This window comes from Cheilinus undulatus, linkage group 1 (assembly GCF_018320785.1).
Source record: "Cheilinus undulatus linkage group 1, ASM1832078v1, whole genome shotgun sequence".
Classification (NCBI taxonomy): Eukaryota; Metazoa; Chordata; class Actinopteri; order Labriformes; family Labridae; genus Cheilinus; species Cheilinus undulatus.
In genome coordinates this window covers 9532814-9560033 of record NC_054865.1, presented here as the reverse complement: position 1 = coordinate 9560033, position 27220 = coordinate 9532814, and the positions used below count along the sequence as shown (strand labels likewise).

The 27220-nt window shown below is 39.8% G+C and overlaps 1 protein-coding gene across 1 annotated transcript in view; it reads right to left on the bottom strand.

Annotated features, from left to right (window-relative positions):
* Positions 1 to 27220, bottom strand: part of si:ch211-186j3.6 (neural-cadherin) — a 617862-nt gene that overhangs the window by 266136 nt on the left and 324506 nt on the right. The window contains exons 14-16 of the mRNA XM_041792306.1: positions 16509 to 16636; positions 16080 to 16266; positions 10412 to 10555 (exon numbers count right to left, since the gene is read on the bottom strand). Of these exons, the coding sequence (XP_041648240.1) occupies positions 10412 to 10555; positions 16080 to 16266; positions 16509 to 16636 (459 nt within the window). The remainder of the gene's footprint in view (positions 1 to 10411; positions 10556 to 16079; positions 16267 to 16508; positions 16637 to 27220) is intronic.

Sequence of the window (27220 nt, the reverse complement as noted above, 5' to 3'; positions counted from 1 at the left end):
GGATCCCAGAACAGTCATATGATAAACAGTAATGAGTTCAAAGTTATAACTGCTTATAAAGAAAACTTATGACCACACATCATGTGTGTTTCTTGACAAGTGGTCCTAACGGAGCTCAAGTTATTGTATCATTATGGCAATTATGCATGGTTGTACATGTTCCCACGGCACACCGAGACAGCCCAAGGCAAACCAGTGTACCTTGCCACACCATTTGTGGGATAAACAGTACAACTAATTGGGCAGTAACATCCTTTCTGTCATGAAAAACTTTCAGTGCTGTTGTTTGCTCTTTATTTTGTAAAAAAAAATGTGCCCCAGATCTGATAAAACTGCTGCTATACAATAGCTACATCCGAGCTAAATGCTACACCGGCAGCAGCTATTACTAACAGCTTCCAGTGCAACCAAACCTCGCCTAAAGCTACTGCCTCGCTCTTCTTAAATGATGCTAATTGGTCAGATCTGTTCTCAGAACTAGCATAATGATTTCAGATTGGAGCTTTGTAAGCTGGATCTGCCTGATGACAGACATGAAATCTGGCCAATCTATTTGCAAGGTACAATGCAAGGAGCAACTGAAAAGATTAGTGATCCTTTATTCCATATCAGAAAGAATCTAATAATATATGATTTACTGCAGTGTTTCAACTTATAAGCAGTTCTTCCCAAAGTTTTCATCAATGCAGTGAAAGAAAGACATTTTAAACTAGCTTTCTGGAAATACCAAAGTCTCTACATTGATAAATTGAGCTTACATACTTTACATGAGCTGTAGAATATGCATAAAACATTACACTGTCCTCATTATACCAACAGCAACAATAAAGCACTTCATCATTTTTGTCCTCCATTACAAATGTCTCCCTTTAAACACCAGCCCAAAAAAATATCAAACATGAACATAGGACAGTGATTATCACCCAAACCCTTTCTATCTGAGGTAATGAGCTCTTTTTAGCCGTCAGCATGTTTCTCAAACACAACTAAGTAAGCAGAATGAGTGTGACCTTTTGTGCATGTGTGCAGCTGTTGATGGTGAGTTTCACAGTAGTTTTAGGCCTTTGCTCTTTATTTTGATAGATGAATAATATGTTATATAAATATATCGTTATATAAAAGTTCTGTTCACCAAGGGCTAAAAACACTGAGTGAAATGAAGAGTCTATATAAACCTTCTGAGCTGACATCTGTGCAAATCATCACTGCTGTTTTCGTCAATTAGAGTCTGAGTGTTGTGATTTAAGGATTATTTCTCTGAGGGACATTTTGACAAATTGTGGACAGAAAATAGAAGACAATGAGGGTTTTTATGAGTATGAATACTGATTTGTTCTGGCTCTAAACCAAGACTGGATCAGCATCTTTTTTGCTTTTGCAAGCACAATAAAAGTTAGAATATGGACATCATGTCTGTCTTGGATGGAACTGAACATGTCTGATGGATGGAAACAGCTTGAATATTGGGCACCTTCAACATCTAACACTCCCTCCTCTTTAACACAGTGGTCTCTCTCAAGCATCTTTTTCACAGCTGAAACACGACAAGCTAGTAATGGGTCCCAGAACTCGACTATTTGATCCAACTGAAAAGACACTTTGCCACGGTGGAAGGGGCAATTTTGACCAATTCAGCCTGAGCTGAAAGACCAGATGGAGGTCAATTCAGGTCACTAAAACGCCAGAATGGTCAAAACAAGGTTGTCAGTCTCAATAGAAACAGATTGCATCTCACCACTGTTTTATCCAGGCCAGACAGAATGGATCACTGTCAGCTATGAGCAGTACTAAGTCTAGATAGTTTCAAGCAGGGGTGCCCACACTTTTTTGGCTTGTGAGCTACTTATGAAATGACCAGCTCAGCGTGATCTACCTACCAAAAACAAAACAAAAAATAATCACAAAATTGCAAGGGGGCTTGATAACAACAACTTTCTAACACAAGAAACAACACAAAACGTGAGTTCTTTGCTGAAAGAAAGTGAATGGAGTGTCAACTTTCTGTTGTATGTGACTTGCAGAATCTTAACATGCAAAAGCCAACTGAGTTGTCAGAGCACAATCTTTCAAAGGAGTTTTACACATACGAGCTGTCCCTCAAAATTTTTGTTCCTTAATAGACACACAATAGTTGATAGTTCCAGTAGGCATATTTAAACTTGTTTGTAGATCTCTCTCTCTTTCTCCCTCTCCCCCTTTTGTTGACTGTCCCTTTATTTTACTGTGAAAACACATGCCCATACACTGAACCAGTGCTCTCCATGGTACTGAAACATCACAGAATCCATTGTTAAACACACTGCATGCTACACACGCAGTAAGAGCCACATCAGAATATGTTTCAGCAGATTTAGAGTGGGTTAGTGAGGCCGCACATTTTCTCATGCTGAGATACTTTTCCTCTGTAGGGGCGAGGGGGGTGAGTTGTGCCAGTTTTTACTCAAAGTGACTTTAAAGTGAGGCCATGACAGTAATGCCTCCAACTTAAGTATGTACACATATTTCAGGATGTGGTGCATCCCTGGGAACAATAACTTTGGATCGGAAATAAACTGTTTAAGAAATATAGCTTTCAGAAAAAAGTGGTCTCGTGGCACGACTTGCCCCCGGTGCGGGGCAAGTTGTGCCTTTGGGGATAATACGTTGGGGTAATAGTGCCAGTGATTATTGAAGATTATTGAAGTAAAACAGAACATTTTTATCTCATAAACTGTAACACTATATAAAAGCAAGACAAATTCAATACAAAATTACTCATTTAAGGTTTATTTAGATATCATCACCCTATTAAACTAATGGCATAAGTCAGATTTTCTAGTTTTTGGGAAAACACAAAAAACTTTAATGCACAGTATATGATATTTGTGAATTATTTCAGGCAACAAGGCTTTGGCAATAGATGCCTGTTGACATACATAGAACACTGTCAATTATGTAACATATACAAATAAAGTGAGTTAGGCCAGTTTCTGAACATCCCATTGTGACTTAGGCCACCTAAAAACTGAAAAAAACTGTTCGTTAATAACAGTGCAAACTCAAAACTGAAATCAGTGTTAGCTAAATTAAACAAATGACAGGTAAATCAAACACTGATGAGGCATGCCCATCTCCTCACTTCTCCTGCTGTTCTTGGCCCTTCTTTGCTGGGTTCTAGGTGTGTAGGTCTCTGTGTGTGGTTGTGTGGATTTGTTAGGGTGGGTGTGTTGGTGTGTGTCTGGGTGTGTAGGACTGGGTGTGTGGGTCTGAGTATGTAGGACTGAGTGGATGGGTTAGGGTCTAGGTCTGTTGGTCTGGGATTTGTGTCTCTGGGTGTGTGGGTCTGGATTTGTGGGTATTTGAGTCTGGTTGTGTGGGTGTCAGGGTTTGGGTGTGTCTGTGGGTCTGGGTTTGTGGGTGTGCCACTGGCACAACTTAACCCAGGCCCTTTGGCACAGATCACCCCAGCCCCACCATTTTGAAAAACTAGCATGATCCAGCAGTTTAGAGCTAACATCGTGCTAACTGTATAGACTCATATCAAAGCACTAAAACATGCGTGTCTATAATTGTTCAGACACAACAATCAAAAAACCTTGATCATAGAAATTTTACTTTGAAAGGCAAAAACAGTTTTTTGAGCTACAACGTGCTTACCTCTCATGCCATGTGTCTCTCTTTTTTGCAGGATGAGTAAAATGGATGGCTCTTCAAAAATATGTGGTCACATGACCAATTTCTTCTATGGTTTTCTATAAACAAGGGGTGGCACTACTTCCCCATTGGCACAAATCACCCCACTCTTCCCTAAGTTCCACCACTATCCAATCCATGATTTGGAGTAAATGTCAGCCTCCAGTGACAAGATCTCTTCCATCAGTGCGAATGAGATCATATGAAACAAGTTTTGAGGCCAGGGATTCAACCTTGCTATTCTCCCTAAACGGAAAGCATGTGAATGCAGCAAAAAGTACAGCAAAGTCTTGGGAGCTTGTGTCAAAGTCTGAGCTGACTATCAGTGTCTGAAGCGCTCTCTCTGAAGCGCGCGCTGTGCACTCTGAGCACTCCTCATTTTTCTGTCAACTTTGGCTCCCCGCGTTACATATTAATTTAAGATAGGCAGAGATGTTTGCTCACAAAATCAGTTAGTGAACTGGTGCGCCTTGCATTTTGGGTTTGACAAACCCGCCGCTCTTCACGTCAATGGGGCGACTGACATATGACTTTACTCAAACGACATATGATCGACCAGCATATCGCGGTGCCCAATACGTCGGTCGCGATCGACCGACGTATTGGGCACCCCGGGTTTAAAGTAAAACATCCTATTTACACTAAATGCATCATCCTGCCAGTAAGGATTTTTTAAATTGATTTATTTTCAGAAGAAAGGTGAGCAGGCTGAGCAAATCAACTCCAGCTACTGCCCAGACTTTCCCAGGTAATGCTTCCTAACCCCATCTGGGGGATTCCAAGGTGTTCCCAGGTCAGATGGGATAATAATCCCTCCAGCCAGTCCTAATCGGATGTCAAACCACCCAAGCTGGCTCCTTCCTAGGTGAAGGAGAAACAAGCTCTACTCCAAGCCCACCTTGGAAGCCTGAGCTCCTCACCTTACCTCTAAGGCTAGACCAGATGCCATTTTTGGTAATCTCCGGATTCCCCCCTACTTATATTTAGAGCTGAATGATTTAAGAAAAAATATCTAATCGCAATTATTTTTTACACAAAATGCAAATTTGAGTTAACTTATGAGAGAATGAACTTTTTTTTCATTAACATTTTTAATAAAAAAAAACAACACAAAATAAGGAAAGTAAGATATTTTTGAAACAATTCTAGAAAAACATGGCACTTGTTTGACAAAGGTTTGCACAATGTGTAGTGCATAGCATTTCAGCTGCTGAAACTGCAAAAAGTATTAAACTGGTATTTTGACAAACATTTCAGGTCAAATAATGTTACTTTCTTTGCAGGAAACCAGGTAATGTAGTGTGTGCAAAATTGTCTATACTCAGAATTTTTATAGTCTGTTTTCTGGAAATACTGTCTGTTTTAAAAACGGGGTATCCATATGCCTGCACAACACCGCTGGGTAGGCCATATTGTTTCAGTTTATTGTCCTGCCCTACTTGAATCTAAGAAAAGCTGAGACCCCCCAGAACCCAACTGTGTAAAAAAAAGGACACAATTTTCTAAGGAAAAAAAAAACCCTTCCAAAATAGGTCTACACATTGTTACACTATATATATATAATTATGTTTTTAGTTTCTGGTGCCTGGGCTGGGAACCAGTAATCTGAATGTCTCTTTGTTTGGCACCAATCAGGCTTTTAAAATATACATTAAATAATAAAAGAAAGAAAACTGGCTCTCAATTTCAATGCAAGCACTCATTCTTGAAAGACACATCATTGGTTTTTCACCCCACAGTGTACATTTGTTCAATAGTACATCACGGTTTCCATTGAAAGCATGACAATACAAAGGAGAAAAGCTGTTAAAGAGGAGCAGCTAGCCTCTAAGCTCAGTTCTACTCTTCTTAAAACTCTTTAATGTCTCTTCATTTGGCTCGACATTTTGTAGGAGGTCTGCAGGGCTGAGTAAGTTGTGATATTAAATGCCTCCAAACTGGGTAAATTGGTTAAGCAATGGGAAAAAAATAAAAATAAATACATTGTAAAGTGTATGGCTCATACTCGATGTTACAGACATTTTGTGATAATAATTGTAGCATGCAGGTCCACCTAGAGCTTTAACGTTCCAGCTTAACAACCTATAACCTTAGCTGCTGATTTGCACCTGTTTAAGAGACATCTGATATATGTTGATCATGGTATCAGAATAATTTACCTCATTTTGTTGTAAAAAAGCCAAGCTCTCATGGTTCTTAATCCAAACCAGTGTATTAAATCTGCTTTTATGGCTTAATACAACTCTGACATACCTGCGTTTAATATGTTCTGGTAAAGCAGATTTTTCTTTATTGACTCTTGCTCAGCGGTATTCTGATACACTCCCATTTTACAAGACTTCTGCTTTTTTATTGACCTGTAAGTACCAGTCCTTTTCAGATAAAAGTCCCTGCCAAGTTTACAGATGGCCTTTGTTGGCGTGTGCCACAGTGCTCGTATGATCCTCTTCATTCCTCAGAGTATTATTAGTCTCATCTATACTGTCTTCAGCTGACATTTGCCTACCACTTACCAGTTAAGCTGAGTGTCTCTGCATGTTCTGTGCTGACATTAATTAAGGTAATTCATGAACATGGATGTGCTGAAAAGGTCAACCACTCAAACCTATGTTACTGATATGGGTTGTTAAATAACTGGAAATGCAGCTAAAATTAACACCCTGTTGTTGTTGTCGCTGTGCCCACCAGTCGAGCTGTAGCTATACAAGTTAACAAAGAGAGACAGAGTTGACTTCCTGGAACTTGTTCACTTCTTTGACAAATAAAGCTTATTCTGAAATAACAGAAAATTGTAGCTGAGACAGGAGGAGATACTTCTTGAATGGCTGTTGCTGCAAATAAGGATTAAAACTGCAGCTACTTCACACACAATGCAGCAGCAAGGGAAATCTATATAATCGAGAGTTTGCAAGTTTTAATGAGAACACCCAGGATGCCATTCACTAATTAAGTAACCAAACTTAAATTAAATATGAAAATAGCCACTTTCTGTCCCTGAGCTCAAGTTCTGCAGATAATTTTGTCAATTTAGATAATTTTCCATAAGATTTGACATGGCATTCAATAGAAAGAGTAAAATGTGATGACTTAAAGTAATAGTATTTTTCTTCCTTAATCCTAAAACTTCTTAAATGACCCAAGACATTCATTGTCTAGCAAGCACTTTTTATGCCTGTTTTTCCATCTAAAAAATGTTATATCCTTTATAACAGCAAAGAAAAGGTGGAACATAAGCCAGTACTGTACGTCTGCAAGTGCCGCCACCACCAATGGCAGCTGTACATGGCATGATGAGAGTGAATATTCCCAATGGGTGACAATGTCGTCACTGATTCGAGGAGATATGACCTGGAATCATTGTCACCTGCCAAAGAGGGTTAAAACCTCCGTTGACACTGGTGAGCACCAAAGATACCAAGGTACCTGGTTGTGTAGGTGTGTAAACTTTGAGCCTATGCCCACCAACCATAGAGGTGCTAGTGTCAGGAGTGGGATTCTGGTATAATACTACTCTGGGTCATTTATGATTAGAGGATAGTGGTTAAGAGACTTCTGCAGCCTGCATCACTCCCCCATCCAGAGTTCCTTGCCTTACTGAAAACCAATGGTTTATAGACCTTAAACTTCCTGAAGATACATGAGTAAAAACAACCCTTACAAGAAGAGCTGAATGGAAATATGTCTTCAAAGTAAGTCTATGGCTGCCGCTGTATCCTTCTGTGGCTGATTATTAGACAAACCACAGTTGAAATGGTATGCTTCCTGTCTGAAAACATGTCAGCTGCTGAAGTGGAAAACTGAGATGAACTAGTTTTAGTTTAGTTTGTTATTGTATCCATCGAACTTTGCAGACCAAACCAGCTGATCAAGAGATGACAACACACAAAGGCAGAAGAACACACAATAGTGCCAAACACAGAGGCGTTCTGGGGGAAAAATAAAACACTCCAAATTTTGGAATACTGCAAATTCCCTTAAAAGGCCAACTCATATTGAAAGCAAGACTAATGCCACTACAATTGCCAAGAACCCTATACAACCTATACTCAAAAACACTGAAATATACCTTTAAACATGTCCCATGTTTTTACAAAACTGTAAATTATGGTCATGTAGGACCCTTCATTTAAATTGTTGTCCAAGCCAGGACTTAGCCTTGGTGGTGTTTACATATATAAATAAACTACAGAAGAGGAACGTATTTCTTCCACAGTGAAAATTTACAATGGTATGAAAAAACAGTGACATGGGTCAGTAAAGCTGACCTTTGAGAAGTGAAGGGCAAGAAAATCTTTATCATCAAAGCATAGGTGAGTGCTTATTATACAACATTAGTTGGTTCTTGTTATTACATGATAGTGTGAGGATCAGTTCTAGCTGTCACATTCACCCAGTGTCCTGAAATTTAAAAGGTAGTCATTTTCTGATCAAGTTAACAAGATGCTTTATGTCAGGACAGGAGAAGTCTTTTTGGCTCAGCTGTCTATTTAAACCTGCAGAGACAGTGGAGCGTCTAACAGTATGAAACTGATATTTGCTCCTTTCTGGGTTTTGTTATTTTAGATGGGGTTCTGTGGGAATACAACTCAGGCTTGTCTGCTCATCTGTTATGCTTCAAGTTACACTACAGCTTTGTTGCTTCTAAATCCTTATGTTTCTTAGTCTGACTTTTTTTTGTCAACTTTGCTGTAGTTATTATCGATCTTTTTCTTTTTATTGTCGCTTTGACTGTCTTGGATTTAACCATTGACAAGGCAGCCTTCATGCCTTACCATTGTAACAGACATGGATGGCCCTCGCCATCCAACCAAGCTCAGAGGGAGTTTTGTGAGTTAAAACAACTCAAACAATGAGTGTTCCTGCCTGTGTCTCTCTGATGAGGGCAGCCTTTTTTAAAGCTGATGGACATCGCCCCTCCTAGCCCTAATTCTCCATTATTCTCCCAGTTCTCTAGATTTGCCTCTCAAGGTCTGGATGTAACAATACCATATGCAACTTAAACAATCAGTATCATCATACGTTATATGGACAAAAGTGTTTAGCCTCCTGCCCATTACACCAACAGGGACTAAAATAACATTGTATTCAAATACATGTACTTTAATATGGTGTTGGCCCTGCTGATGCCGCTATAACAGGCTCCACTCTTCATGGAAGACTTTCCACAAGATTTTGGAGTGTTTCTGTGGGAATTTGTGCCCATTCATTCTATAGAGCACTTATGAGGTCAGGCATTGATGTTGGAAAAGAAGGCCAATCTCAGTTCCATTTCATTCCAAAGGTGATCAGTGGGAATAAGATCAGGGATCCGTCAACTCATCAAACCATGTTTTTATAGTCCTTGTTTGGTGCACTGGGGCACAGTCATGCTGGAATAAAAGTGGGCCTTCCCTAAACTGTTGCCACAAAGTTGGAAGTTTAGCATTGTCCAAAATGTCTTAGTATGCTGAAGATTGTCCTTCACTGGAGATAAGGGGCCAGGCCCAAACCGGTTCACCCTCCACCAAACTTCACAGTTGGCAGAATGCAACCAGGCAGGTAACATTTTCCCAGCATCCACCAAACCAAGACTCACCAAAACAGAGTAGGGTTATTGGTCAATCCACAGAACATGTTTCCACTGCTCCACAGTCCAATACCCTTGTGCTTTACACCACTTCATCTGATGCTTGACATCACACTTGGTGATTTGAAGCTAGCATGTGCCCTCTAATCCATGGAAACCCATTCCATGAGACTCCTACTGCAGTTTTTTGTGCTTACATTGATGCCAGTGGAAGTGCTGAACTCTTTCACTATTGCATCAACAGAGCGTGGGTGACGCAATCTGCACCTTAGCAATCCATGCTGAGATTTTACATGTTCTTCCACTTGGTGGCTGGGTTGCTGTTGTTCCTAAACGTTTCCACTTTCTTATAAAACCACTTACAGTTGACTGTGGAATATCCAGGAGGTATACAATTTCACTAACCCTCTTATTGCAAAGGTGGCATCCATGCATGAAGTCACTGAGCTCTTGAGAACGATTGCAAATGGAGACTGCAAGGCTAGGTGCTTGCTTTTATGTATACACCTGTGGCAACAAGTCTTATTGAAACTCCTGAATCCAACAGGTGTAGCTGAATACTTTTGAGCATATAGTGTATACCATTCACAGTAGTCTGCAGTAACCAACCATTTGTCTTTAGTTTAATTAACTTTTCCACTTTCTCGATGCTGGGCCAAAGCAGTTTGGTCCCTTCAAATGCTGCCAGCTGAAAAACTAAAACTACCATTCATGTCTGAGTCACTTCTCTCCAACACTGAACACCCAGCCATACATCAGAACAGAAAGATATTTTTGACTGCAGTGGAAAAAAAAATGTTTTCAGGCCCAAAATGTTCAAAGTAGACATTTAAAAGCATGAGAGCTTCTTTCTCTGCCTTACATTAAAAGGTTAGACTAAATGGGCTCCTCTACTGTGGCTGATTCAAACTCTCACATTACAGCATTTCTCATGACTTCAAGACATGTTTTTTAGTGCAAATCATTTTTTTCCCTCCTCAAAGTAAAAGGGGTCAGACAAAAGCTGTGGAGTGAAGAGAAGAAGTTTTCCTGAGAAGAGAAGGAGAACCACTTCAGCGGTGTGTCTGAAGGTGCTCAATTATGGATTTTAAGCACCTGCTCAGCCATCGCTCCTACACCTTTTGCATTATAAACAGGCATACATCCACAGCCTCCTTCATCCATGCCACCCACCTTCGTCTCCATCAATGGCGCTGACGGTGAGGATGGCGAAGCCTACGTCTGCATCCTCATCCACGTCGACTTCATAGGATGCCTGAGCGAACGCCGGCTTGTTATCATTCACGTCACTGATAAAAACTCGAACATATGCCGTGTCTGAAAATAATAAGATAAGAGAGAGAGTAGGGAAGAGACAGAAAAGAGAGGCCATTATGAACATGTGGTTGTTCTTATTCTGTCAACGTGAACACAAACATCTGTCTGTCTTTCTGGAAACAAACAATTTAGTCGCTTCTCAGCAGCATGTACGCACACAAAGACAGATGGGAAAGTAAACATTTCTTCAATCCCACAGAAAGACACAAAAATAGCACTTCTTTCTCTTCCATCCACAAACTGTCTAGCACCTTTCTGTTAATTCTGTCATCCATCTACACTGTGTCTACCTATTTTACCATTAAATCCAGCAGCTTCTTTTCCTACAGCATCAACCCGCAGGCTGGAGCGCAGTACAAAGCACCCTGGGGGCATTGGTGTAAAGGCTTGGTGGTTGAGCAACCAAACACACCACACCTCCTTTGATACCAGTATCAGAAGGAGCATAATTTGCTGTAGACATTTGAAGAAGGGATGAATTATTAAAGCCATTGGAAGAGATGGTATATAGTTCATGGCACAGATAGAAAACTAATGCAGCCCTTTGGCTATAACAAAACAAGTGGCAGATGCCGAGGCTGTGTGTGTGTTTAGAATCAGTGGGAGGGAGGACAAAAACAGAACGTGGATGAGCAGATGTAACAGCCTCACCCTCACCTGCTAATATTGCCCTTTTTCTCAACTGTGCTTTCACACTTCTGGAGGCATGAACATGATAAAATCACTCCTCTAACTCCAATCCACACTAAAGTTTGTGATTAACAAGTTAGGTTGTTTACTCCCCGGGAGAACTTTCTTTATCAAGGTTTATTTCTGTGATCTTTTGACAAGATTCTGATATCTTTACTCAGCAACACCTGGGTGTTTCTGCAGATATGCAAAGTTAAAACAACAAATATTAGCATGTCCTCCCCTCTCAGGAACATCTTCAAAGTATTTTCCTTATTTATTTTTTTACAGATGAAGCAAGGCAATCTACATCATGGTGATTCTGGAGTCAGTTATTTAGTTAAAGCCAATTCCAAACTTAATCAAACAGTTAAAAAAAAAGAGGTTCTCCTGTTAGCTGGTTTTCACCAGTCTTTAGCCAGTTTCACAGGCTGATTTCCTACAGATAAGACCATTAACGGTCAACATGTCTGGCTGAAAAATAGGCCAATTACCAAATAAGTAAATGGTGAATTATTACATATTGTGTTACCTAGAAGATTGATCAAAATAATCCTTTATCATAAACTCAAACTAATTTTACTACATCTCACATGGCTGATTTAGCCACTCAATATTCATGTGATCAACGTGGAAGACGTCAAGGACAGCCTTTCTCTGGGGTACTTTAGAGCTACTGAATACTGTGCAGGGAAATTAGCAGTATGGAAGGCTTTTGAATGAGTCATTACTGCAGGTAATAAGGAGGCTGAAACAAAGGGAACTGGAGATAGCTGAATGACCAATGAAGCGGCCAGGACAAGGACTGGCCTGGGCCAAGCAGAGAGTTGTAGCGGACTTCAATGAGTGGGTAAATCTACCTTTGACCAATTCTCTGATGAAGTGGCTGCCATTCTGCCTGACATGATTCTGTATTTATCACAGAGTCATGTGATGCAGAGTGGCATGGGTCATTTGGGTTGATGTTCAGAGCATCACCTCACTTCCCTGTGGCTTAGTGCTCATGCTTGGGGCATCCTGGCCAATCAACAGCTGCAGTGTAGGAAAAGCGATCAATAAGAGGAGGACTGTACTGGACTATCCACAGTGAACAATTTTATGTTTCCTTAGGACTACTCCAACTAACCATGATGGCTGAATTTACTGTTTTAGTGGGGGTTACAGTTGAGTTCACCAGTTTATGAAGACTAAAATGGGACAAATGACCATAAGACTCATTTTTCAGTAGTATTGTGGAGTTTAAATGTGGTGTCTAGTTAATAGAGCAGTGTTTAGTTATTTGTTTAGGACAATTTGTTGTTGCTTTCAGTGAAGAATGTTATTTGGCTGTTGTAAGCTGCTAAGTTGTGGGTGCAGCTTATGTGCTAACAGGCTAACTTTGAGCTAACTAATTACTGTATGTCAGTCACTTTAAAGGGGGTGAATATTTATGCAATCACTTATTTTATATTACATATCTTTTATTTAATCTTTATTACTTTGTAGAAATCTTTTTTCACTTCGACATCAAAGTTTTTTTTGGGTAACGTTTGGGGTCAAAAAAGCCAAATCATATTAACCATGACTGATGTATAAAATCAATAAAAGGGTAAAATATCCAAGGGGATGAATACTTTTTATAGGCACTGCATTATTTGTTGTAATTTGCATTATGCTCCATGTACAGGGTACTGTTGTGTTTTGGGTCCTTTTTAATAAGAAAAGCCTTCCTGTTATGTTGCCATGCCTTTACAAACCATTTTGTTTACTTTTACAGAAACCAGAAAGTCCTTCAGTCTGACCTCAGGTGGAGGTGGAGGTCTGAGACATTTCAAGATGTGTTGAAATTTCTTTCACTTCAGGTGTAACAGATTGTTAGGTAACATTTGCTCACAGTGCTTCCATGTTTTCCCTGGAAACATCATGTCAGGGATTTACAACAATGTTAATTGGATACATTCACAGGATCGTGTTTCAGTGTGTGCATCAGTGCCAAGTATGTGTTAATTTAGTAACCCGCCCTTCTCTGAGCTAACTCATTCAATATTCATGATCCTGAAAAAGGAATAAAATAACTCCCCAGTCTCCGCTCTGCTTAATATTTAACTTCTGTTTACGTTGCCACAAGTGTCACAGTGAGACAAACCTAGAGTGAAGATGTGTTAATAATCTATGATCACATTTATGAAAAATATATCCTTAGCTGCCTAGCTGTTTCTTCGACACCTCTCCCCATCCATCCATCTGCCTCAACATCTGCTCTTCTCTCTGTGTGTCTCTATTATACCGTTAGAGCATGTATGCTTTTCATCTGGCAGCAAATAAGAGAGAAATGGGTGGAAGGAGACAGAGAGAGAGAGCACAAGAGATAGACTAAAAGAGAAAAATGGCCTTTGGTCCTTCAGTGGGGAGAGAGGAGCAGATGTGGGAAAGAGACAGAAAAAAGGAAACAGACATTATTGCTGCCTTCAGTGAAGATTTGGAGCTTTAAATGAAGTCTACAGAGCAGCTGTTAGCAGCTCTCCCTCTCAGTGATTGTCATGTTTTTCGCCACTATCTCTATATTTCAACTCTAGTGCATACATTATTTAAATCACTCCTGCCATCAAATCATTCTGCTTACATTTGACGTGAAAACGTATTATTCAGTGACAATAAAAATCCCCAAGATGAGGAATAATGCTGTATTATTGTGCACGGTAAGTGTTATAAGCTTTTGTTGAGTTATATTTTGGATGTAGTCTGTGTTTTATTTGGTCTTCCCTTGTGGTTCTCACTCCCTGTGTCTTTGTACTGTGTTTGACCTGAGTCTGGTCTTCTGTGTTTCTTTAGTCCTGTTTTTATTTTGAAGTTTTTGCCCCAGTGGTTCATGTCTAGTTTTACTTTCTGTCTTTGTATGTTTTCAGTCCTTTGTGATTGTTTGCTTGCCCTCATTTTGACCTGTGTTTTGTTAGGCAGGCTGCACACTATATGATTTTTAAATCTGATTTTAAAAGCATGGCAGACCACATAGGGACCATTTTGACTGATTTTTTAACATTAACCCTTCAAGCCCTAAGCTATTTTTTACCATTTTGCTTCACCTGGACTTATCAATTTAAAAAGCTCATAAAACACTGACCTTGTGTTGCACAGTCAAGCTCTAAACATTTTTTTCTCAAATTTATGGGACTATAAGGACAAAAGTAAAAACAAAACTTAATCAAAACTAAATGATTTTTAAGTGTGACACGCAGTAAACAATAATGACTGAGACTTTTTGCACAAACTTGGTTTCCCATCTATTGGGTAACAAAAAGTGAAAAAATAATTGTTCTCTGACTAAACACCTTCAAAATACTGACATATTTACAAAAACGTAATTGAGCTTCTTTAAATTGGCTGATTATGTGACACTATCTAAAGCATTTCCTGTCTGCAGTGACACAGGGCCACATCACGGGTTCTCTTTCTCTCCTTTTCTCTATTATGAGCTATTGAGGCCGTCTCCATAATGCTCTAAGTGCAAAGACATGGAAAGTATGGCAAATTTTGACATAATGCCAGTTGTCACAACCCATGTGACAAAACAATATGGTTGATAGAATGCCAGGCCAGTAGCAGAAAACATCAAAGATGTTCTGATAAAACTGTTCTCCTCAAATGACACAGACTGGTCTGACGAGTCTTTGGGACAGGGCAAACATTACAGACTGAAGCTTTGCTTGAGAGATCCACCTGATGACAGAAATGGAACCACCTGAAAGTCAAATCTCACCTGCTCATAGCTTCACCACATGACTCTCCCTTAGGCTGAAATACTCTCTGTGTTAATTCCTTTCTGTGTAAGTCTGCCATCATTACCTTTGTTGTGTGTCTCCATGCCAGCAGCTTAGATTCTTCTCTAATTGCTTCTTGTTTGTCCTGATGGGATTTTGTCTCTTGGCTCCTTCTTTGTGTTTTTTAGGAGGGTTGGACTTGAGTTCAACTTTGGTGATTTTAGACTTTATAAAAAAGGCTGTTTTGGGTTTTTGTATTTTGATTGACAAATTTTTTTTGTTAACCACATGGGTCCCCATCTTTTGCTGAATCTTCCAATCATGAAATATAACTTTAATGTCACTCCCACAGTAGACTTTCTAAAGTCTCCTAGAATAAACTCTGCTGTATTAAAAAGCATGTCTCTGTAGTCAAAGAGAGATAAATTGGCCTGCCCACTTTGGTGACTTGTCACCCATTAAAATGTTTGGTAGGTTGTGAAACATAAAATAAATGAAAGGGGGTTAGCACTGGTGCCTCACAGCAAAGGGTTTCTGGTTTGCGTCTCGGTCAGGGCCTTTTCGAGTAGAGTTAGCATGTTCTCCCTGTGCATGCATGGGTTCTCTCTGGGTTCTCTGACTTCCTCCCACAACCAAAGACCTGCTTGTTAGGTTAATTGGTGACTCTAAATTTGCCATAGATGTGACTGTGAGCATGTCTGGTTGTCTGTCTGTATGTCAGCCCAAATTTACTGGTGACCAGTCCAGGGTGTCACCAGCCTCTTGCCCAGTGACAGCTGGGATAGCCTCCAGCCCCCAGCAACCCTGAGTGGGATAAGTGGTGTAGAAAATGGATGGGTGGGCATGACTTTACTCAGAAGCCTTTGAAAAATGTATGTTCTAACATTTGAAATGCTGCCTATGTGTCATTTTCAATTCAAGACAGTGTTGTAGTGCTATACTTTTCATCACGTTGTTTGTATTCACAGTGTCCCAACTTTTTTGGTTATGCGATTGTTTTTGCACTTACACTTACATTCATATGTTAGATTCAGCTGTCTAGGCCAATGTTAACTGACAAACTGCATCCACTAAAGCAGTCAGACCTTATTCATTCACAGGTTGCGGGACATCCCTACCAGAGTTAGGTTGCCCATGTTTTCCAGGCCGCGCTGACTCTCTCCCATCCACAGACTGGACCTCCAGCAGGTATGAGCTTTTGGTCTCACGATCAAACACAGTCTGTGTGTAGATAAATCCCAGCTCTGGGTCGATCCGGAAGTACTGGTGGTCCCCACTGCGATCCTCCAGCAGGGAGTAGGAGATCTGGGGAGTAGAGGGTTGGGACAGACATAGTTGTATAAAGGATCAGGTGTTAAAACTGTAATAAAACTTGCGGATTTTGTTTCTATTATATAACTGCTTTAGCACAAACAACTACCAGCCATGTGGTGGTGTGCCCTCAGAGATTTACTTGCTAAATGGAAAATCTGCCTGCATTTGGCACCGTGGTGGGTGTTAATTTCAGACCCTTCGGTTTGATGTTGCCAGTGTGATATGGTTCCTACCTTCCCATTGAGACCAAGGTCAAGGTCATTGGCTGACACCTGGAAAACCAACGTTCCTGATTCTGCTCCTTCAGTAACGGAGGCCTCGTAGATGGAGGAGGTGAAGAATGGGACGTTGTCATTGACATCTGGGGGAGAGAGTAAGGAAGAGAGAGTCAGAGAGTCAGAGAAGGTAAGTCTCTTTGTATTTCACAGAAGCATCGAAGATGATAGATGAGGTTTTCCCGCAACCCTGCAAACTTGCAGGACGAGCCACATCTTCTAGTAACAACTTTACGAATCACATTTTGAGGTGTAAAGGTATGCATATTTGGCCTGTACCATCACAGATTGGACATCATGGTTCATATATGCAGTCAGAACTGAATAGGTCTGAGTGGAGATAAAGACAGTCACACGTTTCAGTATTTACACCCAAATCTAGGTGACAGTACTGACTGTTGATTTTTTTTTTTTTTTTTTTTTGCACCTTTTTTTTTTGTTTTTTCTCTTTTTCTCGACCACATAAAAATAACTGTTACAGCCTCTGGCCCTATCATTGTTTTGTGACTCTGCATTTATGCCTGGATGGTAAATGTTGTCAGTGTGGAGCTCTGGTCATGAAGATTTGTGAGAGAGTCTGGTCTTTAGTTGTCTGGATCTTTGTCGCTGGCTCACAGGTTATGAAAAATAAAAGGCTGCAGGAGTGGAATTAAATGGTGGGGGAGAGCTCACTGATTGTTCCACATGCACCATTACACCTTAAAATAAGACTCAGGAACTTTTGTAGAAATTTCTGACAGCAGCAGCATCTTTATCTGTCCTCAGCCACCAAACATTTGTGTTGGACAGAGACTGTGATTTATTTGCATTGTGTTTTTATGTATTTATTTTTATTTTGCCTTTATTATAGTGACAGAACAGTGAACAGAGTTGGAAACTGAGGGAGAGAGGGTGGTCAAGGACAGTGCTGAAAGGAGCCAGAGGTCAGATTCAAACCTGAGCACCCTTAAGGAACAAATCAACTTCGGCTCAGTAATTTATCTAAAGCATTTTTGCACCAATAAGTTTGCATTTTCAGTGTAAATCTTCTTTCCAGAGCAGTGAGGGTGAGCTGCCTCATCCGAGCTAATAGCTGAATATTTATAAGAAATAACTTGAAATATGATCTAGCTGAATGGTAGCTATAAATAGTATTCACCCCCTTGGATGTTTTACCCTTTCATAGAATTTATAAATCAGTTCTGGTCATTATATTTTGGCTTTTGTGACAAAAAATTAAAAGTGAAAACAGATTTCTACAAAGTAATGTTAATAAGATAAAAATTTATGATGTAAAATAAGTGACTGAATCAATTTCAATCTGTTCAAAGTCAGTATTTAGTAGATTCACTGTTGTCTGCAATCACAGCACTGAGTCTGTGTGGATAGGTCTCTATCAGGCTTGCACATATGGATACTAAAATTTGACTCCATTTTTCTTTGCAAAACTGCTCAAACTCTGTCAGGTTGCACAGGGATCAGGTGTGAACAGCTCTTTTCAAGTCAAGTCACAGATTCTCTGTGGGACTGAGGTCTGGGCTTTGACTCAGCCACTCCAGAATATTCACCTTGTTGTTTTTAAACCATTTCTGAGTAGCTATCGCTCTCAGGTCATTGTCTTGCTGGAAAATAAATCTTCTCCCAAACTGTAGTTCTCTCGCAGACTGGACTGTCCTATGTTTTGCCACATTCATTTTACCCTGTAACTTTACAAGCCTTCCAGGGCTGACTTCTGAGAAGCATCCCAACAGCATAATGCTGCCACCAGCGTGTTTCACAGTGGGAATGGTGAGTTTGTGCTGATGTGCAGTGTTTGGTTTACACCAAATATAACGTCTTGTCTGATGGCTAAAAAGCATTTAGTACTGTGCATTTAGTTTTAAAACATCTCCGTCTCGTAATGTTCCATGATTATTTCATAGCGTGGTGAATGTACAGGTCACGACTTGTCCACAAGAGCGTTTTGGAGTTGTTGGATTGTGTATTTGATGAGTTTGATGAGGGAAAGCCGGAATACCGTCTGTTTACATTGAGTTGGCACAGCAGGTCCGAACTCGGCAGCGCCCATCTAGAAACAGCTTGCACCAACAACTAAAGGTAATGAACCTATTACTAAGACTATAGGGATTATGGCAATGGGTTAATTTGCCAAAATGTTGAAGTATCCCTTTAAAAAACCAAGGTATGAATCAAACCATGACCTCTTTGTCTGCTACACCCCTGATTAAAAAGCTTATTTTTAGACAGACTCCAAAGATTCACTCCACCACAATGCTGTTTCAAAATTATTTCTACTCAGATGTACTCTCCTCATTCTGGAAATAAAGTTTAGCAGCATTAGCCTGCTCAGGCAGAAAATTTAAGAGTTATTGCTGTTCAGTTAGATTTGTTTATGGAGTGTCTTTGCAAATTGGAAAACAACACTTTCCTCATGAATTTGTCGACATCAACAACCTTGAAGAGATGGTTATAAGGCTGTAAACAAGGAACTTGTTTCAGACACTCAGCCAAGCAATTACTTTCCCGCTGCACTGGGACGTATTCAGTGTTTTTTTTTCCTTCCAAAAAAAAAAAAAAAAGTTTATTTTCACAATTTAAAGTGGAAGGAGACACTTGAAATTGTTTACTTTCATAGTTTTTCCCAAACATTTAATTGAAAGAAAATCACAATCATAATTGATCTACTGTTAAAATCCACCTGACTGTTCTCAGATCCGCATTAGCCATCACTGTAAGTCCACATAAAATTTTAACATTAAAACCAATCCGTCTCTCTAAGAGTCACATCTCTCCCATTAGACCTTTATTTGAACCTTGTCCTAACTCCCAGACATACATATTTTAAACCCTTTTAGCTGGTCACATTTTGGTCTAAAGAAACCAGGCTTGATATAAAAATCTAATCAGATGGATTTTCTCATCCAGAAATCCATCTAATTTATTTCTACGGGTTATGTTCATCTGATAGTAATGTAGTCCTTAATATACTTGCTTCCCTGTAATCATGCAAGTTGCAAATGTGTGTACAAAACTCTCAGTGAGTAGTTTCCATTAGCAGCACTGGACAGCAGACCAGGAACCAGGGCTCATCTCTGGTTGTGAGAGAAGAGTACAAATTTCATTGTAAGAGTCTAGACTAGGCCGATTTATAACTACCAGCATATTAAAATCAGATTTTTATGCTTTCATTTTCTCATCTATAGAGAGCCATAAAAACTTTGGATTGTAGTCTTCTATTTTTTATGATATGTGACATTATAAGTATTAATATATAGAAGAAATCAGATAAAGTGATGACTAAATCCCTCTGCAGTGTTTCCCAAACATAGATGAAACACAGCCAGGCCACCCAGGTATATTTGCAGACTATTTTATTTCCTTCTTCCTCTTTAAATCCTTATATAGTCACCATACATGCACGAAAGAGGTGTCTTCTTGTACTTTCAATACTTGATGACTGATGTTAAATGTTAAGAATCCACCTTATGCCATCTCTTCGACATCTGTCTGCAGATGCTTGCTGCTGATATCACCCTGTGCTTCTGCACTCAAGGATGATGGTTGCAATACTCTGCCTCAAAAAATCAGTCTTCATGCCAGTGTTAATTTTGTCAACTAAAACTATGACCAAAAATGCTTGTTGACAGCCTTTTTATCCATGAAAAAATCTAGCCCAAGACTAACAAAAATAGATCTGTGATGACTGAAATTGACTAAAACTAGACTAGAATGTAGTGTAATTTTCATCTTTCTTTCAGAATCCATGATATTTCTCCACTATAGGTAAATCTGTCAAAAAAAACAACGCAGCTGTATCTATTCAGCAGCCTATAACAGCCTACATTGAGTTAAACATACAAAATAAGCCGCCCCTTCCACCCAAGTCAAGAGTCAATGTGTGGGAAAAAGGGTTCTGGGTGTTGTTGTTATCAGCTCTGTGTTCACACAGATGGGGTGGTGCTTCCCTAAGCTTGTTACTATTTCAGTCAGAGCTTCAAACATGTTTCATACCTGTTTGTTCATGCTTTCCTCCCATTTGCTCTATTTCCCCTAAAGCCCACAAGATCCTGATGCAAACATCATGTTGATGTGCCTTTCCTGAGGTGAACTTTGGGCCTACTTAATGTTGATATGGAGATAGGAGTGTGCCATCGGCAGAACATGTTTCATTTTATAACCGGCCAGTGGCTCTGTGCATCCCCGTGTCTGACTTCCTGTCGATCTGGTCTGTTGAGTTTGATGGTGTAAGCACCTCTGTTGAAAAGAAACCCTGCATGGATTTCAAGCACAGCAGAGTGGAGTGGTGCTTCTGGAATACACCAGTGATCAACCATGGTGCATGTAGTGGAAACATGAGCGTTGACTGGAGGAGGCTTAGCTCCATACAGCTCCAGCAGAGCACTCACAGATCCTGACCATGCCACCACATGGACTAGAGACACAGTACTTAAGGGCATAATGACTGTCGGTGATTGAGTACTTTTTTGAAACCAATCAAATGAGTGTTCATATGCTGTGCAGGTAAATTGGACCAGAGGGATGAAGGACATGGAGAGGAATGAAGGAGATTGTGTCTGAAAAGAGCTTTTGTTTAGGTTTGAAAATCTGCTCTGAATGTCACATGGGAAGCCTTTAAAACTTTCCAAATGCTCTATCTTAACTCATCACCATCCCAGATGTATTGAATTTTATTTATAAGTCTGATTCGTCCTCTGTTTCTACCCAGAACAATATTATATTGTAAGAAAACTTGCTTTTAATATAGCATCACAGTCATTTTCAACTGTTAAAGAATGAGTTAAATACTGGTAAGGAACTAAACAAACACAAAGTTGGCGACAGACAGTTTAAAGTTCATGTCGTACTTTTTATTTTTTGGCTGCACCGGGGCATGGCGCTTCTATCTCACTTGAGAAAACGAGCAAGGGACAGGGGTGCCCCAGCCAATGAGGAGGCTAGCACTCACAGCCAATCAGGCTCAGGTCAGAGGGAGTGTTCCTATTGGCCGCTGTACTTCCGTATCTCAGTTCAGTGAGAAGTTGATTCAATGGTGGAATTACGGCGGTGTTCGGTCCTGTGTAGAATTTGTGATGAGATGAAGTGTTTTCTTGCCTGTGCTTCGGCCATTGATTTCAGTGGAAAAGCAGCGCAAAATCACTCCACGAGCGCTTTGCCACTGTGAGTATTTAATTCAGTGGACATTCTCACCCGTGAGGAGGCACATAAAGAGAGGGGCGGAGCTACGGAGCTCAAACAGGGAGAAGAACAGGAAGGGAGGGGGAGTTGGGAGTTGATTCTATATGGTTCTCATCTCATCTCAGTCACATATCGGAGCTGTAAATAAATTACACCCGGCATTTATTTGGAACAGGTGTTTATTTGTCAAAATGTACTGCCACACCTGGCAGTTAATTGGGACCCAGCGGTTAATTGGGACCCGGCGATAATTCGGTGCTTTACAGTAAAAGCCCAATCAGTTTGTTTCTGTGGTGAGAGAATCTGTCTTTTATTCTGAAGTGTGCAGGATAGTTCTTCTATTGTTATAGTAACTTGCAAACTTGCTTTGGTTTTAAACTTTCCCTTCATTTCCCTTCAATGTAAATGATTTAATTAAATCAGATTATAAGAGATATTAACTCATATGTTATCTCCATCTCCTTCTACATCTTATTCTCTGCCAAACATTGTTGTTGTGAATTTCCACCAGATGCATAATGGGAAAAAATATCCAAAGGAGTCTTATTCAAGTCTTGTAGTTAGTGACAAAGAGTCTGTGCAAAATCTTTGTCTGTGACTATAAAACTCAGCAACTTCCTGACAGATCATTTTTAGAAGTGAGAGGGTCTCAGATGTCAGTGTTTTAAGAGTCTTTTAAAAGTGTAAGTGAAGTCCTCTTGTGTGAGAGCAACACTTGGAGGAGAATGGGTGGACCAAACTGCAGCAGCTGTTACTACCATTTGTCTAAATGTTACTCACAGCAGTAACTAAAGTTGACAGTTTTTACAACCATTTAATTGTACCACATTTATGTTTAATTGGATGCACACACTACCCTGGCATGCACAGAAGGGTTACATGTTGAACAGTCTAAGTGTCGACCAATATTGGTTTTCAGGGTCAATATGGATACCGGTTTTTATTAGTAGTGCATGTGACCAATAACCCAGATTTGGAATCTAATCAAAGGTTGAAAAAAAAAAAAAAAACATGTTAAAAATGAAGGAAAAAATAAGCACTAGCTCTATCAGTATGAAAAACAGCACCTAGAAACACAGAAGAATGCAATGCCATGCACTCCCTGTGCCAGGCCTCAGTGTTGATTGGCTGGAAGCTGTGACATCTAGCCAGTCAGATAATGTTATAGGTTAGGCACATGGTATTGTAAGACTGTGAAGAATGAAAATGAAACCAGAGGGGAAGACGCATCTTACAATGGTGCCAAAGTACCTTTGAATCAATTAATTTTGGCCAATTGTAAATTAAATGAAATGTTGGTACTGATATCTGGCTAAATGCCAAATGGCATCAATCACTGACAGGGCCGATCATCTGTCTATCTCTAAAACTATTCTGACGAATCTTGTTCTGAGTTATTCTGCCTCTTATACCAGCACATATGGACTCCTCCAGCTCTTTTGACTCACCTCTGCTTATATTTTGAGAGACTTTACAAAGTGGACAAATCTAATGGGTTTTGGATGTTTGACTGTCCAGCTAAGCCAATATTTCAGTCTTTAGTCTCCTTCACAAAAACAGTTTGGTTAGACATTTTACCATCAAAATTCTATTTTTAGCTCATCACTATCCCATCTTTGTGACAGGAAAAAATCTGTCATATTTTCATTGATGAAATTAACCCTGATGTTGATTGTTGACCCATTCATCTGCATGGTATCTCTAAAACCAGGCAAAACCATATCTCTAAAAGCACTGTGCAATTTGAAGTAAACTCTGTCATGGTGGAATTTCAGCTCACAGTGTGAGATTAAAATGTCCATCCATCAGACACTGTACAGTCTGATGGTCCAGAGTGTTGACACTGTACAAGTGAAGTCAGGATGGACTGTGGCAAATGTCAATGATCTCTCATACTGATGTTAAAGTAAGACCTACTGTCTTGTTTCATGCTTCAGATAGCTTCAGAACTGCTCCTGCCACCTCTTACCCACACATAAACAGCATCATCAGCAAACACAACCAGCAGCTATGTAATAACAAATATTCCATATTAGCTGGAGGTCCACTGGTAGCCCTACTTCTTGCTCGTTTATTTTCCGTTAATATAGTCGGGAAAGACACACAAAAGGATCATTCCTGCTGGTTTCATTAAAATTTAAGATGCTGTCTGACAGATTACAAAGGAAAAGTGGCCCAAAGTTGGGGATTCTTCCTGTGGTTTTCTCAAGCTCTACACTCTTATTTGGAAAGTGTGCACAGTCATACAACCAAAATACATAATATGCCAGGACTTAATATCCTCAACCAGTCAGAGAATCTGCTCGCCGTGTCTCCTTCTACACCGCGCAACCAATGATCAGGCTGAAAGTCAGCCAAACTTCCAAGTGATTCATGCCACTGTGGCTGAAATCACAGAGTACTCCTGGCTTTAGGCTGTGCTAAAGGGGAGGATTTGAAGCCCACCTCAGCTCAGACTCAACCTTGAGGTCTTGGACTCTATCTCAGGTGATAGGAACTTGACTTGGATTCTGTTTTGGTGGCTTAGACTTAGATTTTAAACGCTGGGGACTGAACATTTGTGTCCAACTTGAAGTTTGGTGGCTTCACAACAGCAGTGGTCACTGCCATTGGAAGTCTTTTGAAATCAAAGTAGCCTGTAGCTATCAAGGATAGGACAGCGCAACGTTACTTCCCACTTTCCAAAACAAGCCCTTAGACTGAATGGCAGTAAAACAAATGTTTTACTGGTGTTGTGTTCTTAATGACTTTAAGCGAGCGATCGCTCTGTGACAGCAGCAGCTGTAGTTTGTCTGCCTGTTAGGTGCTTTTTCACACATAAACTAACTTATTAACCACATTCAAGTGTTATGATCCAATACAGATAGGGTATGTGATGCCAGTTTATGTCATAAATGGACTTCATTATATGTATATCTCACTGGCCATTGGAGTTTTGCTCCCAACATATAATTTTCATATTTTAAGCTTTTGAATCCCTGATGACCTGAGTTGGAGCTCTGCACTGAGCTTAACCCTCTTTCTCTTATCTATATACCTCTGTGTATATACCTTTTTCTGTCCCTACCTGCTGCTTTTATCATCATAGTCATCACCTTCCTCATGGACAAAAAGTAGATGACAAACATCTTGTTTTCACTGAACTAAATTTAAACTTTTATGATCGGACTTTTTAGTGTCACTGGCCCTGTAAAAGAAAGTCACTACTTTAACCTGTAAGCTCCTTCTTTGTTTCCAGGAAAATCCAGATAATCTAAATCTGTGTCTCCCAAACTCTGCATGCTCTACTGTTACATAATCAAATTCCATGTAATATTATGTCAGTTACAATAAAACCAGTCACAGTTTGGATGCCGAGTATATTACAATTTTTGAAGTCATATTTCATCAGACATCCTGATGGACAGAGTAGCTTTGTTCTGCTCCAGACTAATTAAAATGTTTCTTCTAACTCAAATTTCATTAAAACAGCCTCTATCTTATTATAAGGTCAGCAGAACCTCAACAACATGGAAAAAAAGAACAAAAACTGTAATTTTAACCAAATGTAAGCAATACAAATTGAACAAGTTAATTAAATTCCTCCATTAGGAAGCAAATATTTACTTAGAATAAATCTCCCTCCTGTCTCTGTCTTTGGCTTTACAAAATACAAAAATATCAGAGAAAGAACCATTTAAGCTTTGCCAGAATGTAATAAAGCATCACTCGACAAGGCTCTGCTGTGGCCAAGTCAAAATTGGCGAGGGATTTGTTTTTAACGTTGGAGCTTTATTTTTCCTGTTTACCTTACAATCATGTAACACAAGATAAAATAATTACCCCTGTGATTATATTCCAGATTTGTAAAGTAGTATAAAAACCTATTCAATTTGTAGAAGAGTGTTTGGCATTGGATAGACCTTCATACACTTTGATATGTGATGTATACTCACAGGTAGCTGAGTCTAATGAATGTTGCCAATAAAGCCTTCTGCATTGTTTTGATACAGGGTTGTTAAACAACATGAACATTACGGTTTTAGAGTTCCCTTCCAAAATAATCTGTTTCCACTGACTTTTCTGGTTGGAAGATTAAAAAAACAACAACAACCATATGTCTCTAGTCCATCAGTGGGCTGGGGAAAAGTTTTTAAAAGCCTTTTTATGATGTTACCTGTTAGCATTCTGGATTCTGGTTGGTTGTGGACCTTCATTAAGAAGCAGCATGGAGCAATCAGCTGCTAAGCTCTTTAAATAATAATTCAATCTTTTTGCCATCTACAGTGCATTCAGAAAGTACTCAGACCCCCTTCATTAAAAAAAATAATCTTATGATGCAGCCTGATGCCACAGTAAGAAAAAAAAAATCCTTATTCTCATTAATCCACACTCAATATCCCATCACGACAAAATGAAAACAGAATTTTAGAAATTTTTGCAACTTTACAAAAACGGAAATATAACGTTGACATAAGGCTTCAGACCCATTCCAAAAACACTTGAAATTTAGCTCAGATTCCTCCCATTTCTCTGCATCTTTGCTGAGATGTTTCTACACCTTGATTGGAGTCCACCTGTGGTAAGTTGAAGTGATTAGACATGATTTAGGAGGCCTCACAGCTGACAATGTATATCAGAGCAAGCCATGAGGTCATAGGAACTGCCTGCAGAGCTTGGAGACAGGATTGTTGCAAGGCACAGATCTGAGGAAGGCCACAAAAAATGACTTAAGTGTCATGAGCCTTCATAATTCCCAAATGGAAGAAAACAGGCACAACCAGGACTCTCCAAGAGCTAGTAACCCAGCCAAACTGAGTTGAGGAGGCAGAAGGGCCTTAATAGGAGAGTTGACCAAGAACCTGATGATCACTCTGACTGAGCTCCAGAGATCCTGTGTGGAGATGGGACAAAGTGCCAGAAGGACAACCATCACTGCAGCTCTCCACTGATCTGGGCATTATAGCAGTGTCTAGATGGAAGCCTCTCCTCAGTGCAAAACACACGGAAGCTCACTTGTAGTGTGCTATGAACTCCACATTAAAGCTAAACCACATTTATTAATCCTAAACACTCAACAATTTGAAACACAAGTGACAAATAAAAATAAGTGAAAAAAAAAAATCAGAAATGTAAGAAATAATATCATAAAACCATGGATTAAAAAAAGTCTGTGCCTAAAATATTACAACAACAAGACAAAACCAAGCGGCAACCTTTGGTCCTGAAAAATGAAGCCAGTGTGGAAGTGCAAAAAATTGCAATAGGGCAAGTGTCCATTTGAGCGATGTCTTCATGAGCACACACTATACGGGTGGTGAATTTTTTTTGTACCACAATCGTTTTGATTATATTCAGGAAAAACTTCACTGTGCACTGATTGGCACATCTCGTTTGATTGACAATTACTTGGAAGACATACTCTACCACCAGAAGGTTAGCTTTAGTGATAGATTAGCTGACAGGAGGTCCAGCTCAGTGGGTGGGCTCTTGTCTGTCATTAGGTTGATCCAAAG